Source organism: Phascolarctos cinereus, unplaced genomic scaffold (genome assembly GCF_003287225.1).
Source record: "Phascolarctos cinereus isolate Bilbo 61053 unplaced genomic scaffold, phaCin_HiC Scaffold_4;HRSCAF=312, whole genome shotgun sequence".
Classification (NCBI taxonomy): domain Eukaryota; kingdom Metazoa; phylum Chordata; class Mammalia; order Diprotodontia; family Phascolarctidae; genus Phascolarctos; species Phascolarctos cinereus.
The window spans coordinates 439,457,620-439,475,857 of NW_027555847.1; the positions used below are offsets into that span (position 1 = coordinate 439,457,620).

The following is an 18,238-nucleotide window of genomic DNA, read 5'->3' on the forward strand; positions in this document are numbered from 1 at the left end:
TTAAGATGTATTGCTTTCTGAGAGTGCAGCTTTCAACAGAAGGTTGAACCAAAGGTCAAAATAGGAAGGAGCTGAGAAGTCAGTGGGAGTTGACAGAATTCTTGTAGAAGTCTGGTAGTAAAAAGTAGGAAAGATAAAGGATAGCTTAGGGGATGGCAGGGTCAAGTGAAAGTTTTTTGTGGGGAGCCTTTTTTTTAAAGGATGGTGGAAGGTCAAGCTTGTTTGGAGGCAGTAAAGAAGGATATTGGGAGAGAACAAAAATAGGAGAAAGAGCGAATAGGGCAAGATCTGAAGTAGAAAAAAGAGGAAGGAAATAAGGGCACAAAAATAGGGGTTATCCTTGGCAAAGAAAAGGGCTATCACTTCTCTAAATAATGGCACCAATGAGGAAAGGATAGTGCAGATATAAAGGGGTTTTGAGATGTGGATTAAGGAACAGAGGGAGTTAATAGTAAATAGCCTTATGAGAACAATCTTTGAGGCTTATTCAGAAATGACTGCACTGCAGGAAAAGAGTCATTTGGGAGTAGCTCATTAAAAGGAGCCTGATAGGCAGGAAACAAAACAACGTTGCTCTTCATACTCTTATCAAGAACTTGAATACAGAAAATAAGAAGACGGAAAAAGTAGAGCTAACTTTTTGCTCTCCCCAACATTCAAAAAAATACAGCTACACTCAAATCATATTGTCAGGGAGAAGGCACTCAAAAAGCAACTATAAATAGTAACTCTATCCTTCAAGACAAGTCTCAATTGACCTCTTCTGGAAATTATCTCCCAGCACTTCTAATTTTGTTATTTTTCAGAATTTATGGTTTGTTTTTTTTTAACATCTGTACCATGTCACAACAAATATTTTTATATGGGGGATGGTATCATTCATAGGATTTACAGCTAGAAGGTACCTTGGAAGACCAGCTTTTCTGATCCCGTCATTTTATAGGTCAAGAAAACCTGAGTTCAAATGCTGTCTCAGACACTTAGTAGCTGGGTAACCCTTGCAAAGTCATTTAACCTTTGTTTGCCTTAGTTTCCCCAATGATAAAAGTAGAAATTATAATAGCACCTGCCTCCCAGGAGTGTTGTAAAGATCAAATGAGATAATATTGGTGAAGTGTTAAAGGCTTTTTTTGTTGTTTCTGTCGTTATTTTACAGATCAGTAACCTGAGGACCTGAGGAGGCCTACATACTGTTATTAAGTAATAAGAGCCAGGATTTGAACTCAGAATGTCTGAGAGTCTGGAGGGAGGGGAAGGGCAAGACAAGTGTGCTCATTGACAAGACAAAGCCTGCTTTATAGCAAGACAGCCAAGATAAAGATACCCAATGAAAGTTAAGTTTGGGCAAGAGTCTCTAGCTGTAAGAGGCTAGTGCATCAAGAAAGCTGATTAATGCCCAGTGAAGCTCATGTGTTTATAATGCATTTTAACCGGTGAAAAAATGATCAGGGAGAGCCATGGGAAGGCAGTGGGGTGTGGTACAATGAACACCAGATTGTGAGTCACGATATTCTAGAATCGATTCTACTATTAACTTGAGCACATCAAGTCACCTCTGAGTCTCAGTTTCTTCATCTGTGAAATAAGTAGGTTGCACCAGATGATGAAAGCTCGTTTTTCTATCATTTATAAAGCATTTTTTTAACAATAACTTTGTAAAGTAGGCTGTGTGTCATTCTCACTTTATGGATCAAGAAATTGAGACTCAGAAAGGTATATTAATGGTTAGCAAAAGTAGTAGGACTCAAACTTAGGTCCTACATCTTGTAGCTCCAAATTCAATGCTCCTTACTTCACCTCGGAAGTCCAATCTTGCTCTACAATCCTGTCTGGGGTCTAGGCTGAGATCTGTCAGGAGCTAGCTATGAGGCCAGAATCTCACTCAAATCCTGGCCCTTTACCTTCATTCCCTTAGAACTTCTGAGGTGCCCTGACCAGAAAAGCTAAGGCAATCTTAGGCTGTGTTTAAAAAGGCTTGATTACCAGAACTAAGGAGATGTTAGTCAGGTTGTACTTTGCCCTTGTCCAATGATCTTTGTCTGGTTCTAGGTGCCACGTTTTCAGGGCATTGATAAGCAAGTGAGTATCTAGGACATTAACTTGGAAGGTGGATAATCTCAAGATCATGCCATTTGAGGGTTGGCTGAAAAACGGAGGATGAATAACCTGAAAAGGAAAAGAATGATACATGATACAATGATTGTGTGCTAATATTTGAAGGACTATGACACAAAAGAACTAGATGTCAGGCAACTATGTGACATAGTTGATAGAGTCCTGGATATGGAAACAGGAAGACCTGAGTTCAGATCTAGCCTCAGACACTTATTAGGCTGTGTGACCCTGGTAAAATCACTTAACCTCCATCTGCCTCAGTTTCCTCATGTGTAAAATGGGGGTGATGATAACAACATCTACCTCACAGGGTTATTGTGAGGATGAAATGAGATAAGATTTGTAAACCAGTTTGAAAAACTTAAGGTACTATAGAAATGTTATAGTATTATTATTATTATTATTATTATATTATTATTAAATCTGCTTGACCCTAGGGAGCAGAACTATGAGCAACAGGTGAAGTTATAGAGAATTAGATTTGTCTGATGTCAAGAAAAACTTTCTAACAATCAAAACTATCCAAAAGTGAAACAAGCTGCCTTGGGAGGTTGTAGGGTCCCTCTCACCGAGATTCCTTCTTACCCTAAGATCCTATGATCATACCTTCTATTTTCTTACACATGACACAGGAAAAGGGAAATCTCTAGATGCCTATTTAATAATAATGCTATAGTTTTGCATATCATTGGAACCAATTTCCTTTCACACACAAACACTGACATATTATGGAAGTATCCACCTCTGGAAATTACACTAAAAGTTATCTTTTCAAAATGTTTCATTTTTCACTTTGGGTTTATCCTGGAGGTCCCCAAAACAAAGGAGAAAACAAATGAGGATGAATAAATAACAGCATAATATCATTCAAAGCAACATGGCTATACATAGCAACGAATGTCATCTACTGGAAAAGAAAATGGATGTACAAATGAGAAGTTGTCTAAGGGTAAAAATACTCCTTGTGTATGTTTGAGAATGATTTTAGAGACTTAGGACCTGGATTCCAGTGACAGCTCTGCTACTTACTATGTGTGACCTTGTGTAAGTCATTTGGGTTTTCTGAGCCTCAGTTTTCTCATCTGTAAAATGAGAGAGTTTGAAGAGTGGGTCTCTAACGCCCCTTTCAGCTCTCTCTATGATCCATTTATCCTTTCATTTGTTTCCACACACTCCACTCCCAAAATCCCTTTAGGTTGAATATCAACATAGCTCTACCCATTTTTCTGCCAAAATAACCCTTTCCTACTTTTCAGTTCAACTGAGACTGCACGGCTCTACTTTAACATCTTTCTCCATCTGCCTCTGTCCTTCCAACATATGAAAAAAACCAGATCTGATGACTGGTTATCTCCTATGATTTTCAATAGAAAGGTCTCAAAGGGGACATCTGTGGGATTCAAATGACTGGCCTTTTCTAACCATATGGCATATAGAGAGGAGGGAAGCAGGATGATCACATGGAAAAAGACCTGGGTTCAGCTCACATTTCTGTCTCAAGATCAGAAAACTTGGTGTGATTTGAGGGACACCTACCTAAGCATTACCTCTTCCTGACCAAAGATATGTCCCCAAATGGGCTGCCCTTAATGCCTGAAATTCCCAGCTGTGATGTTTTCTGGGAGAAGTGACCAATTAGCTAGCTAAATATTAATAGGAGTTAGTTTATCTGATTAACCTATTACCACCCCAGGAAAATATCACCTTTGCTTCAGTATCATGGGAAATAATCTCCGGACAGATTCAGGGTTCCAGTCCAGCTCTGCTACCAATTAGGTAAATGATCTTGGGAAAATCATATAACTTCTCTAGGTCTTTTTTTTAACCTACAAAATGATATTTTTGGTAATCTCTAAAGTTCCTTCTTATTCTATAGTTCTATGAAAATACAAAAGAGAGGATTTAATTGCAACATGGGTAGACTTGGGGACCAGATAAGATGATACTGTGTGAATCTCTAGTTAACCAAGCAATAATGGGCGGGGGGGCGGTGAGGATGGAATGAAACAAAAACAAAAACAATTAGATACCTAAGGAGGCAGCTAGATGACTTAGTGGACAGAGTGCTGGGCCTAGAGTCAAAAAGACCTGAATTTAAATCTGGCCTCAGACATTTACTCTGTGATCTCGGGCCAGTCACTTAATCTCTGTTTGCCTTAATCCACTGGAGTAGAAAATGGCAAACCACTCTAGTATCTTTGCAGAAAACCCAATGGACAGTATTAGCATGCTATGGTCCACCAGGTCATGAAGAGTCAGATACAACTGAATGAAGGAAAAGTAGGACTAAAAAGTGGGGAGGCCTAGAAGGGCATTGAATAACAATAATATTTATATTGCTTTTAAAATTTGCAGAGTGTTTTAGGTACACTATAAAAGAGTTGATCCAGTAGATAGCTTCCAAGTTAGGAAGACGTAGGTTCAAAACCTAACTGACACATTGGCTGTGTGTCCTGGGCAAATTACTTAACTTCTCAGAGTCCCGGATGAAACACTAAGATTATGAATTGAAAAGTAGTTGCATTGGTTTGCATTGGTATGAGACAGGTTCAAATCTCCTTTAAACTTCAGAATGAGCCTGAGATAAGTACTGTAGGTATTATTAACCTCATTTTTACAGATGAGAAAACTGAAGTTCAGAATGCTTAAAGTAGCTTATGCACAGTAACATAGTTAACAAGTGTCGAAGGCAGGAGAGATTTGAACCCAAGGCTTCCTGACTCCCAAGTTTAACACTCTATTCATCTTACTTAGATTGGCTCTATTTTAACCATTCTTCCTTTTTAGAAATTAATTCTAGTTACGGATGCTAACAGATTGTCGGTTTTAGAACACACAAACTTCTTTCTCCCCCATTCTTTATCACTAAAAGGTAGGGCAGTACAGTGTAGAACAAGAGGATCTAGGTTCAATCCTTCTCGTCACTATTAGTGTCACTTTGGATACCTGTGTTATTTATCCTCTTTGGGACTTAGTTTCCTCATCTCTAAAATGTAAGATTTGATGTGTATGGTCACTGCCAGCTCTATGATTCTCTATACTAATGGAAAAGGATGGGTCCATATTTTACTCCAGATCATCTACCTTTATCTATCTCCAGCTGTAGTTACTCTGGTGCTGTGTTATTTACATTGGAGCATTTAGCTTCCAAGATTTTTTTTTTAACCACTGTAGGGAAATGTATTAAGAAAATAGTTTACTGGCAGATAGACGGACTCCTGCTCCCAGAATTTGGTCAAGTTACTGAAAATAAATGTGTGAGGGAAGAAGGTTAACTGGAAGATAAAAGGACATACCAACAAGCCAAATGGAAGTACAGGGACTGGAGAAGGAAGCATCCACAATGCTTCCCTTCCCTTCATCAACTACCATCACTTCCCACCTTCTACCCATCCTGACTACAGTTGCCTCCACTCTCCTTCTAGTGGGACCACATGGTTAGCGAGGCTGGACCAGGATAGTGGCAAAAACACCACTCTCCTGCTTCTACCTCTTTACTCTTAAAGCAGGCAGAGCTGTGCCCTTGGAGTGCTACAGCAATCACTAATGTGGGCAACAGTGAATATCATGGAAAGTACTGTATTTGCAGTCAGATAGCCTGAGTTCAAATCCCAGCCCCATTAAGTAACAACTTCTTTAGGTCTGTTTCCTCATCTATAAAATAAAATAAAGGATTGGACTAGACCTCTAAGGTTCTTTTCCAATTTTAATCCTATAAATGCATGATCTTTATTTGAATATCATAAATGTCTCATCCCCTCTGGTTCTACCATATTTCTTTTCCCAAAGTTGTTCATAACCTGGGGTTATGAATTTTAAAAGTGTAAACAGATAACTATTTCAATATGATTGATTTCCTTTGTAATCTTACATACTTTATGTTATGCATTTAAGAACATTATTCTGAGAATAGATGTTTTACCCAACTGCACTCAATGGTCCATGACTTAAAGGGATAAGACCCCCTGCATTACAAAGCCCGAAGTCCTTTTGCCCAAGTCCGTGGAAGGATCTTGCCTAAAAGCTTATCTGTCATTTACTATCCTCCCTTCAACCCAATCCATCCCATTATTTTGAATTAACTTTCTCCTCAGCTATATAATTGTGTTGATGGAACATGTCAGGTATGGTCGGATATGCCCAGTAATAGCTGGGGATACTTTTTTTTCCTTCCCCACTTTAAGGCTAGATTATCTCATGTTGGAAATTTTTAGATATGCACAAAACAATCATTTAATTTTTTCAAGAAAAGAAATAACATGTATCAAGACCCATTTAGTGGTAATGGAATGATTTGAGACACCCTTCACAGTTGTATTCTCAACTACTAAATCTGTGGGATTTTTTAGTTACCAGAAAAAGTAGATATTTACTGCCTTCACCACCCATCTGTCACGTTACTCATAGAGGGGCTGGGTTGGAATCTCCTCCTGGTTCTGCCACCTTGGGCAGAGCCTTTAAATTCTCTGGGTCACACGTTCCTCATCTGAATAATGAGGTTGGATGGTCTCTGAATCCTCATCTTCTTCCCAAGTGACACAAATCTTTTGAAAGAGTCTATATTGCCAAAGGTCCTTTTCTCCAAAACATTTGTCTTCTGAACTTAGCACTTTACCATGGCCAGCTCATGAATGGAAGCTCACATGGTGGTGTCCTCAGTAGGGCTCCCACTGAGGACCAGAGCAGAAAACCTTTTGCATCATTTCTAAAAACACCAGTCAGGGCATGGCATAGTGTCAAAGTTCAAGTCTCAGCAACATATTTTGCATCTGGACTTTACAAAACCCATAAAGAATGCTTTCTTTGGCCTTTCTGGGGGCCACTTGAAAGTCAGATTCACTCTCAAAAACCTTGGCTCAGAAATTACGTTTTACCTTATTTTTATCCAAGCCTATTAAAATTTTTAGTGTAACTGATGGATAAAAATTCCAGCCAAGTTTTCCTCTTTTGGAAAAAAAATAAAAACTACCAGTCTATTTGAAATAATTTTAAGAATTTTAATCATAACAAATGTTTTAACAGTTGTCATAATAAAATCAACATTACCACATATACAAAGGACAAGACATCAGTCTGGCATACAAAAATACCATATATTAAAATAGGGATCAGTGGAAGAAAAAAAAACACAAGACTTTCTAAGACACCATCTATGACAGAAAGAGCAAGCAAAGAATGCTTTTAAGACATTCAGATTTATAAACAGCAGCTTCATATCCCCTTTACAAAGTCAATATTTGGCAACATTTGGACAATATTTCTACACAGCCCAGCAGCTCATATATCTGTAGGGCTACTTAGCCCTTTAAAGAAAAGCTTCTAAAATAAATTATCCACATTATTACAAATGAAACATGTCACAGACTTGAGTTAACAGCCTCTGAGCAGTATTAATCTAAGCTATTTGACTGGAATATTATCAACTGGAGAAAGCTAGAGAAGACTTGGGAACCTACAAATGGAGCAGTGAGTCTTTGAGACTTAGGGTGGAAGTTTGTGTGACCCTGAACTGGAACCGACTTCACACCCGCATATGGTAAATAAGCAAAACACATCCAAGTAGTAGTGAATATATGAAACAAGGAAAAAAAGAAAATAGAACCTCCGAAGTTAAAAAGTAAATGCTTCTCCAAATCCAATTGCAATTATCTCTTTAAGTCAGCTTATGTATCCAAACGAATAAGTAATAAGCTGTCCAAAGGATGCTGGGGTTTGTCTGTATTTTTCAGTACAATTTGCTTTGGTCATGTGTCTGAAATTGCCAGTGTATTAGCAACCTAAGGAGAGAAAATCTGTACAAGAGGGGCCCAAGTTGACTCCTTTTTTTATTGCTAGAATAATTCAAATCCTCTCAGCTTTTCTCTAACTCAAATCCTCTCAAGTCTTGCCGTAGTTAGCACATTCTGAACATGCTGTTCATTTTCAAGCCATTTAAGATCTTGGATGAAACAAGAGGGTTGTTGAAAAGAAGCTTGTGTACTGTCCAGTTTGTTACTGGTTTTTCTGTTTTCCACAACTGAGTTTTGCTTGTCATCTTAGAATCTCACAACTAAAACTTTTGTTTTAGCCATCACTACTAGACTTCACTATTTTGAAGAACTAGCTTTCCTTCTCAAAGGGTATCTCCTCTGGCATTTGGTAAACTATATCCCATAGGGCACGTTTCAGAAAAATCCCTCAAAGAATATCAAAAGCACCACATAAGGGTAGTACCACCACACTAATTGTTGTTAATAAAAGATAGCACAGATGACACCAAACTGATCTCATTGACGAGGCACCTGCCTTTTTGATCTGCTTTACCCTCCATTCCATTCTTTTCTCCACTAATGTTATCCACTGCTGATACTTATGTATCTATCATTTGACTGTACTTCAAATCGAAAAGTGAGAGCCCCCCTTCGGAAACAGCCTAGGACACCACAACAGCCCATAACCGGGATGTGCTACAAATGAGTAGATTTTATTTTATTTTTCTTGGATCACTGTTTCTATAGTTTATCATCATGTGTTTCAGGGCAATGACCTATTGGAGAGGGGTTTGACAAAAGGGGCCTAAGCTCATAACATCCTTAAGAATATGAAGAAGAAGAAGAAGAAAAAAGTCACACTGTGGCAAACTTTAAGAGTTCTTGAATATTTTGCCTGGAATATATTGCGAAGTGACTGCCTGTGAGATATAATAATTAGTAACACTAACAATACCCTTGATTTCAAGAATGCAGTCCAGAGAGCTCAGGACCCACTTTACCATCACAATGTCTTTTTACGTGAAGACACACAGCAGGGCAAGCTCTGAAATGCACTTTTATTTAAAAAAAATGGCCTCTATATGTGAGGTAAACTTTAAAAGATCAGTCACATTTCAGGACTTCAAAAGTCATGTGCTGCCATCTTCACTGAAAAGCCCCCAAAACAAGAAACCACTTGGGAGGCAATGGATTACATCTCGAAAGTGGTTATACTCTGCATTGATCAATGGCTGCCGTGCCAAAAATGCATACAATATGACCAAAATCTCCACAAACATGTAATGAATGTGTTTTTATTACATACCCACTCCCTGCAGTTGTGAGGCAATAATATAACACATGATAATTGACTAATAAATTGTCTATGCATCCAAACTCATTGAAGTACACATAATCACAACCTTGTAAGTACCACATTTCCATCAGGATTTTACACATAACTGGCAGCACATGACTAAAAACAACTAAAAACTTTTACATAGATGTAATTTATAGCTTTTATAATACATGGAACTAAAATATAGACATATATTCTGATGGCTGGCTACATCAAAAAAAAAGCCATTTAATTTTCACTAACATACTTCCCAAAAATGTTTTGAGGTTTTAAAAAAGGTGTAAGAGCATGACTGCCAATGTACATCCTTACAAATACACATCTTAGTTACTTCTTAAACTAAATAATAAGCCTCCTTTTCCTTTTGTCTTTCAAGTGTAAAGTCCTGGTTAGATTAAGGGCACTGATGTAAAGGGCAACCAGTAGCCACTAACTATTACAAACAGGCAACCCATCAAATGTTCAAGAATCAAAGATCAGCTATTTATTTCACCTATTTACACATTTCACCTGGTTCACCTATTTACATGTTGTGTCTCCTCATTAGACTGTAAGCTTCTAGAGGACAGGGACTGTTTTGTTCTTGTGTCTGTATTCTTGGCACCTAACATAGCACCTTGAACACAATAGGTGTTTAACAAAAGCTATTTTTGAATTTCATTATTCAAAGCAGTTCAAGCGCCAGTCTAAGTGAAATTTGCCACTGGAAAGAAAGGATTTGGTAAGAAACACAAGGTGGGGTTGGAGGAGACATGGATAAAGGGAATAAGGAAAGGAGTGGTGACTTCTTAAAGAACAAGTGATAACTCTGTTCTTGTGTTGTTACTAATACAAGATAGTATAAAGTACTCCAAGTGAAAATAAACCAAACACTCAGTAACAAAAACAAAACAAGTATTTAATGAAGAGGAAGGAGGTGGCATTTATCTGTTATTCTCAGAAATGTACTTCTAAATATCACTGTTCATCAGAAGTGTCAAGTGTTGGTTCAAATAAATTGTTCGGGTGAAACGACAAATAAGGCATTGAATTCCTAACACTAACTAGTTATACGACTTTATAGTAAGTCTGTAAACTGACTTGGTTGAAGTTGGAGTGGATACTCTTTAAGGTTTTAAAGCTATAAAATCCTGAAACTATTATCTATAATCACTACTTACATACCTTTGTGAAGATAATGCCTCACTAAAATATTAACGAAATCAGTATCTGTTCTGAACAATTCAAAAGGAAACCAAGAGAGGAAGTCAATTCCTACTAAAGGACATAGATAAGAGTCTTGCCCTCCTCTTTTGAAAAATGAGTCATAGGGGAAAAAACCCTTAAATTTAAAGGAAAAAAATCAAATGCTTAGAATTTTCATTACTCTTCAGGTAATAAAAATATTAACCGATTTTTACATAAATTTTATTACTCTGAAAATAGACCGTAAAGCATAGTTGGGAAAGTATCCTTTTAAGATGCACGAGACCTAGAATTATCACATTGGATAGCCTTTGGGGGCAGAGGTTGGTCTTCATATATTTCATATAGGGATGGATAAAATGACATATGAATCCTTGTCTTCTGATCTAATTACCATCATCCCTGGACTGTTTGATTTTGTCCTTTTTTAGTCACGTAAGTATTTCTGTAGTAAAGTTTTATTTTTTGTAAATCAGATGACTTCCTTAGGAAGAATCAAGTAAACTATGAGAATGAAGTAAAGGAAGGAATTTATTAGTAAACCAATGGGAGTTACAAATCCTAAATTCTTTCAGAGAGAAATGAAATATAAACCTGAATAAAGTCCCCTACTTAGTCCTCTCTTTAAAATGCAAAATAGTATTTGTTTCAGTTTGGCATCTGAAAATTTATGTATACATATACAACTACATACAATATACACAGGCAACCCCAGCACAATCACATTTAGCTGGTAGTTTTAAAGGATAATCAACACAACTAAAGATCTTTTCTAATAAAACTCTGCAGGAAATGCTAACTCGAGTTCTCATACAGACTAAAGCATCTTTATTAAAACATCAATACACCTAGAAGTGGGGAGAAAGGAGAAAAGTGAGATGAGTAGATTGTTTTACTCATCCACTCGACATTAATCTGGGGGCCACAGAATCCTGAAACAATTTCACATCATATACCATGCACAGCTTGTAAGCCAAAACATTTTAGAGCTATTGCTAAGTAACAATAGGTTTAGCAAAGAGAGATATCACACATTTGTCTAATAAGCCTCTTGTCACACTGGGGCTCAAAAATCCCACATGTAGAGAGGTATGATAGACATTCAAAGCTTGTTTTATCATTTGTTAATGCAAACTAACTAATAACCACAGAAGAGACATCAGTGGACCTTCACCCTTAAATACTTTAAATACTTGATTTTAAGTCCATTGATAGCCCCAAGAGGAAAATAAGTGGAATTTTCAACTACATATTACCCAGTCTTTAACAAGGACTAAGTCCTTATAGCTCAGTCTCAAAAGTGCAACTGCATAAATAATGCCAATATGATTAACCAGCACATGATTACAGCTCCTGCTGTGACTCATGATTTAAATCAACCTTAAGTTAAATTTTGTAGTTTTTAATTTTGTTTATAGAAACCTAAATATCTTACAACTCTCTAGTCATCAGGCATTAGTGTTTTGACACAGAAAACTTTAATATCACAATTCATGCCTTCTACAGTTGGCCACATCTACCATTACTTTAAAAAAATATGCTGTGGATTTTTTAGTTGAAAATTTTACTCTCGAATTGAGTGTTCTTTTGCTAATACTGTATTCATATTGAGTGAGGTTCACTGATAAAGAACAAACTTCATGTTCCTGATTACTGAATATTTACAAAACACCTACAGACCTTCACAAATCATTTAAACGTTATAAAAATGACTAGTAAGCAATTTTAAAACCTGGCATTTCAGAATCACGTCATTCGACAGCTTTCTTTCAATTCACTTATATATCACCAAACAAACCCTCTTCTGTCTCACAGAGAGGAATAAGCTAAAAATAAACACATAAATCTACCTAAACCAAACAGAGAACAGCTGGCAAGTAAGTGATATGCATTACCACTGAAATCAAGATGGTGCCAACAGAAATCCAGGAGAACCCACCTATGGAAAAATAGGTAGGTGAATATAAAAATAAGCACTCTCTGCTTCTTTTCTGTTGTGCAATGAAATGAGTAAAAAAGACCAGAGTCAGACCCTAGTTCTCTTCCTGGCTCTGTGTGAAATGATTTCACACCTCTCTGGGTCTGTTTTCCCAGTTATAAAATAAAAGGTTGGGAATAAATGATTTCTATGATCCCTATTAGCCCTAATATTCAACTCTTTTAAGTCCATTCAAATTTCTATTTGAATGGCAAGAAATTGTATTGGTGTGAAGATCTCTAAGTAAAGCTTGTCTTTCAGTCAGCTGATATGGGAAGTAGAAGGTGCAGCTGTGTGGGCTGTCATCACTGGTAAATATCACAGCAGAAGTTAATTCAAATACAGGGGGTTAAAGTGAATTTCTGTAGGCCCCTTAGCTTTTTTTTAAATGCCTGACTATTCACAAATGAAAATGAATATGATACACAGGCACACTAATAAATCCACTTTAAAAAAATTCAAGAGTAATAAGAATTTTTTTAATCTCAAATTTTTCAAAGTTGAAAAAAGTATCAAGACAAACAATCTATCACAGAATGAATTAGTTTCACACTGTTTAAGTGAAAAGTCAGAACTAGATTGTTAACTATAACTTTCCTGAATAATTTTTATTGTAGGGTCTCATACTAAGCAACACAGAACATCCTAGGTTAAAGTGTAGGTTAAATCCTAACATAACCTGCTTCATACAAGGAGAGTATTAGATCACACGTTATACTATAAGGTAGTCCATTTATACACATTTAGACTCCAACATTTACAAAAATTTGGCATAGCTTAAAATATGAAGTGTAAAGATCTTTTGAAATGTAACATTTTTTAAAAAAGAAAAATGCATTTTCCAATTTGCTTATGCAACAGAAACAAGCAAATGTCTAGATTAGAAATTTAGGTCAGACATGCATTACAGTATCCTGGGAGAGAATGAGAAATTGACACTAACCCAATAGTATACTGTGTTACATAATATAGGATAGTAGTCAGCTAACATGATACCTAAATTATTCATACCAAATAATTCCCAGATTTGTTGTATAATGCCCAATGAGTTATACAATATGGCATTTTAACCTAATTTCTTGTATTTCCAAATGAATTTCCTAAATATCTCAAGAAAAAGAATTGGACAGATTCAGCAGTCCTAATACTGCATCATTAAGTAGACATCGATACTAAAACAGTCGCACCAATTTCCCCTCATATTGTCCTTTTGGTGTTTATTCCAATGCCTTATATCAGATGAACTCCACTGCACTGTTATATACAGTTTTAATGTGCTAAGAGATAATATTTAAATAACTAAAGACAAAATAATGAATCTGTTCCATAATTTTACAGACTACATTTCCAAATGTGGTTATTAGGGACCTGCCTGTCAGTTTTTATTTCTCCTCATTTTCCTTGATTCAATGGAACTTGAAGAGAGATAGCCACAAGTTAAGTCCTATTCACATGTTATTTGATTTACCAAACTCACATAAAATTAGAATTATCAAACCCACAGGTTTGTTTGGTTTTTTGGTAAGGAAAAAAAATGGCAATGGGCAGAGATCTCTCATTTAATATTGGACCCTCCTTCACGAGGCCATGTGAGATAATATACAGTGAATTTTTTCATTTCAAACAGGAATATATGAGGCTAAATTAGCTTGCTACTTTTTTCAACATGTAGATGCTTTCTTTTATGCTTACACTCCTCTATTTTTGTGCTAACAACTAAAAAAAATACAATTCCAAGTCTTTGTCACCCTGTCAACATCATCTTCCAAAGAACCATCCTATAAAGTATGTTTATCCATAAGCCCATATCTATCATCAACTAAACACACCCATTGCCATTTAATATTCAGAGAAAAAACAAAAATATCACCTCCAGTTTTTGCCATACCTCTAACCCCAAAATACAAGAGAAGAGATCAAGGAGACATATGTGCACTTCTTCATAGAAATGATTCTGTTTTCCCATGATGTAACTTCTTGAAAAATTTCCCTCATGTCCACAAAGGTCTAGCATCCCAAATACTTTCTGAAAGAATTTTAAAACCTGAGGTAAATAAAACACACAGGTGTGTGCATGTGCGCACGCACACACACATATTTACACATCTGATTTTTGTTTTGCAAAATGGCTTGGGAAGAAAAAAATACGCAAATTTTCTGCAGTAATAAATCTTTCCTTCCTTGTTATTTGTTTTATTGCTTTCTGTAGGGCTCTGCACTTTAACAAACATGTAACTTTAACTACAGGTAAAGACAAAAGGATAGTGCATGACAAATACATCACACATGAAACACCCCCCCCCATTTGCTCTGGAAAAACTATAGTCCATTTAACTTATTTTAATTTAGGTGCAATTCCAAAGGTATAAAAATGCCTTATCAACTAAATCAAGACTGAGTTCTTGTTTGAAACAGTTTCCATCTTGTTAAAAAAAAAAAGGAAACCAGCATTGCATACCTGTTACATTGATTCTCATGTTTATTCTACTTCTATACATAACATTGATTTTAATCTACTGCATTTAGAGATCACATCATATATACTTGTACAGTATAACATCTATGTAGAATATGTTTTAACATGATAAAATCATAAATTACAGTTCATTTAATAAATTATTATGGTGATGCATGCAATCTCCTTCCAAGCTGTGACCATCACTCAGTACAGTTTCCCCTGTATCTTGTTGAGAGGTCCTGCATTCTGCCTTTCAGGTCTATCTTCAGATAATTAAGTGGCTTACCCAGTGCACAGTGCCCTGCACCAATTGGTCAGTGTTGCCGTATACACCTCACTGTGATCCCATCACCAATACCTTCTCAACCCCTAAGTTGGCACACACGTGGAATTTCACTCTGCGGCCTTCCTCAGCCACAGGAGATCACAGTGAAGCGCTTAGAAATGCAAGACATGTTGTGGAGAACGATGCCGAGTAGGAAGACCAGGACACAGGCCACCAAGATCACAGTGCAAACCCCTGACCAGGTGGAGCTTTTCACTACGCCCCTCCTGTCTTGCTCCTCCTCCACCACCGCATCTTGGGGAATCCCCCCCTGCAGAGGCTGCTGTTCTGTCGGGATCGTCACCACAGTGACAGACTTTTGCTGGCTACCTGGCAACAGGCGGCAGCCAATGTCTCCCGGCAATAATGCTCGCTCCTTGGAGATGGGTAAGGGTAGCATGTAACACCCATTGCTAGGAAGTTTGATGAAGACAGGAGTGTGCTCCGAAGTGTGAGGGATTGCAATCACTGCAAGCACCTCAGGATCATCAGGGAGTTGGGAGACGGAGAACCCTGGGGGAAGCTTGGTGATACCCCGGCACCAGGGGCACCTCAGGTCCTTCTGGCTGGTCCTCATTTGCTGGAGGCAAACTGAGCAGCAGGTATGTTTGCAGTCTAACAACTTGGGCCTCCTTCGGGGACTGTAATAATTGAAACAAATCTGACATTCCAGCAAGGAATCTTGAGAAAGGGTCTCCATCATCACCTCAGAGCAGGGAGGGGCAGGCTCCAGGACCTTGTGGTTTCCTCCACAATCTAAAGTAGGGTGAGGCTCTGCTCAGGATACGCTCTTGCTCTTGGTGTCCTTCCAATGCAGGAAAGTGACCAGGAAGTTCATAGGCATCTAGGACATTTGGTCATGCCTGCAGGAAATACAGAACACAAATAAGTTAAGTGAAGACATCCACCCTAACTCAGGAAAAGAATGGGTATCTGTGCATATGTTTGTATATGCACTATTTCAAACCACCTGAGAATTCTTTTTCTCATCCAGAAATCTAAAAGGGGAGATTTATAGCGGCCAGACACCTCCCTCCACCTTCCACACTCAGAAAATCACTAGCTGTTTGCAATCTTAACCTTTTCTCCACAAAACCTTCAAGAGCATAAGTCTAAATTAAGTCTTGACAATGAATAAGGATTCTAAAAGCATTTCTACCCTTAAGACTATGGACTGCCTAGGATGTATGGCCAGTAATGTTAATGAAAGCTGCATGTATATACCAAAGCAATACTATGCTTCAAATAGGTTCCCAAAGAGAATGAGACTCATTTTTAAAGAAACAAATACTTCAGTAAGCTCCATCAGGTCCCTTCACTTCCTCAGGGAATGAACTTTTTTTTCGACATTTCTATGTTTTTAGAGGAATGCCAGTTGACTTTCCTGCTAGGACAAACCCTAGAGACATCCAATAACTGAAAACTTTTCCTTAATTCCTTCACTGTATAAACTCATCTATATTTTTTATCTTTTTTTTGTCTTCCTTGCCTCTCTCAGCCCCAATAATAACAACATATTCATTTAGCCCTTTTAATTTGCAAAGCACTTTACATATGTCTTATTTGAGCCTCACAACAATCTGGAGGAAGGTACTATTTGCATTTTTATCCCCATTTTACAGATGAGGAAACTGATGCTGAAAACCAAGGTTAAGTGATTTTTTTTGTACTCCCATGTTAAGTGTCTGAGTGTCAGAGATGGTTGGCATGCAAACACTCCTAAAGGATATTTTTCCCTGACTTCTGTGACCATCCTATCAATCAACCAACAAGTATTTATTAAGCACCCATGTGTCAGCAACTGCATCAGATGCCAGGATTACAGAGACAAAACTAAAACAGTTCTACCCTCAAGGAACTTACACTCTATCAAAATAATATATATATACATATATATATATACATATATATATATATATATATATATATATATATCGATGTAAATACAAAGAAAATTTGAGGGTAGAAGAAGGGATTGGCAGCTGGGGTGGGAGAGGTAACTACAAAAGATGTGATATTGAACTGAGCTTTGAAGAACTACGTGGTGAGGGAGAATTGCACTCAGGGATAGGATAGGAAATCACTTGTGCAAAAGTCAAGAGAGTGGAGATGAAAGGTGAGGAATGAAAAGGAACAGGCAACATGGTATATAATCTGGCAAGCAAACAATACACATTTATTAAGTGCTTATGTGCCAGGACAGTGGAAAAAGTGCTGGCTTTTGAATCAAGAGGATCTGGGATTCAAATCCTGACTCTTCCTACCCATGTGACCTTGAGCGAGTCTCAACCTCCCACGGTCTCAGATTAAATGTCTTCTAAGGTTCCCTCTAGCCCTGAATCTCTGATCTAAGCTACGACTGAATTTGAGTGCACGCATAAAGGAAAATAATATATAATATGCCTAAAAAGATAGACTGGGGCCAGACTGTGAAAGACCCAAAATGCCAAATAAAGGAAGGAATCTAAATTTGACCTAAAGTCACTAGTTTTTAAAGCAATGACTTTGGGGAATGACATGGGCAGACCTATGCTTTAGGAATATCACTTTCACAGCTGTATGGAAAATGAATTGCAGGAGGAAGAGACTTGAAGCAGGGGAACCACATGGGGGTTAAGTATACTAGTACAAGCAAGGGATAATGATGGCCTCAACTACATGACTGGCTAGAGAGAAGGGAATGGATGTTTGCTATGTTGTAGATAAAGGTAGAGTCAATGGGCCTTTGCAACTGGCTGAATGTGAAGGATAAGGGAAAGTGAGGAAGCAAGAATAACTCCAAGACTGCAAACCAAGATAACTAATTGGAAGACACTGAGGTTGCAAACTTGAAAGACCAGAAGTATAGAGACATTTCTCACAAAACTAAGGAAAATTAGGAAGAGTGGTAGAAAGGATGATAATCATATGAGCTGGGCAGGTTGAGTTTGAGACGTCTGCAGGACATCTAGTGTTGGTGACTTTCCCTCATAAATTCCTCTAATAGATTCTGATCATTTTCAAAGACTTTCTAATCTTACACATACAGCGTATATATAGAATATTTCTTATCCAAGTAGCTTAAAAGTTCCTTATATTAAGATTCTTG

General features: G+C 37.4%; 1 protein-coding gene across 4 annotated transcripts in view; it reads right to left on the reverse strand.

Moving 5' to 3' along the window:
- Window positions 1-7,098: 7,098 nt before the first annotated feature.
- Window positions 7,099-18,238, reverse strand: part of RNF152 (ring finger protein 152) — a 116,626-nt gene continuing 105,486 nt past the window's right edge. For all 4 annotated transcript variants that reach the window (XM_020995733.2, XM_020995736.2, XM_020995734.2 and 1 more), the window contains one exon: window positions 7,099-16,013. In XM_020995733.2, the coding sequence (XP_020851392.1) occupies window positions 15,236-15,853 (618 nt within the window). In that variant the 5' untranslated portion in view covers window positions 15,854-16,013 and the 3' untranslated portion in view covers window positions 7,099-15,235. The remainder of the gene's footprint in view (window positions 16,014-18,238) is intronic.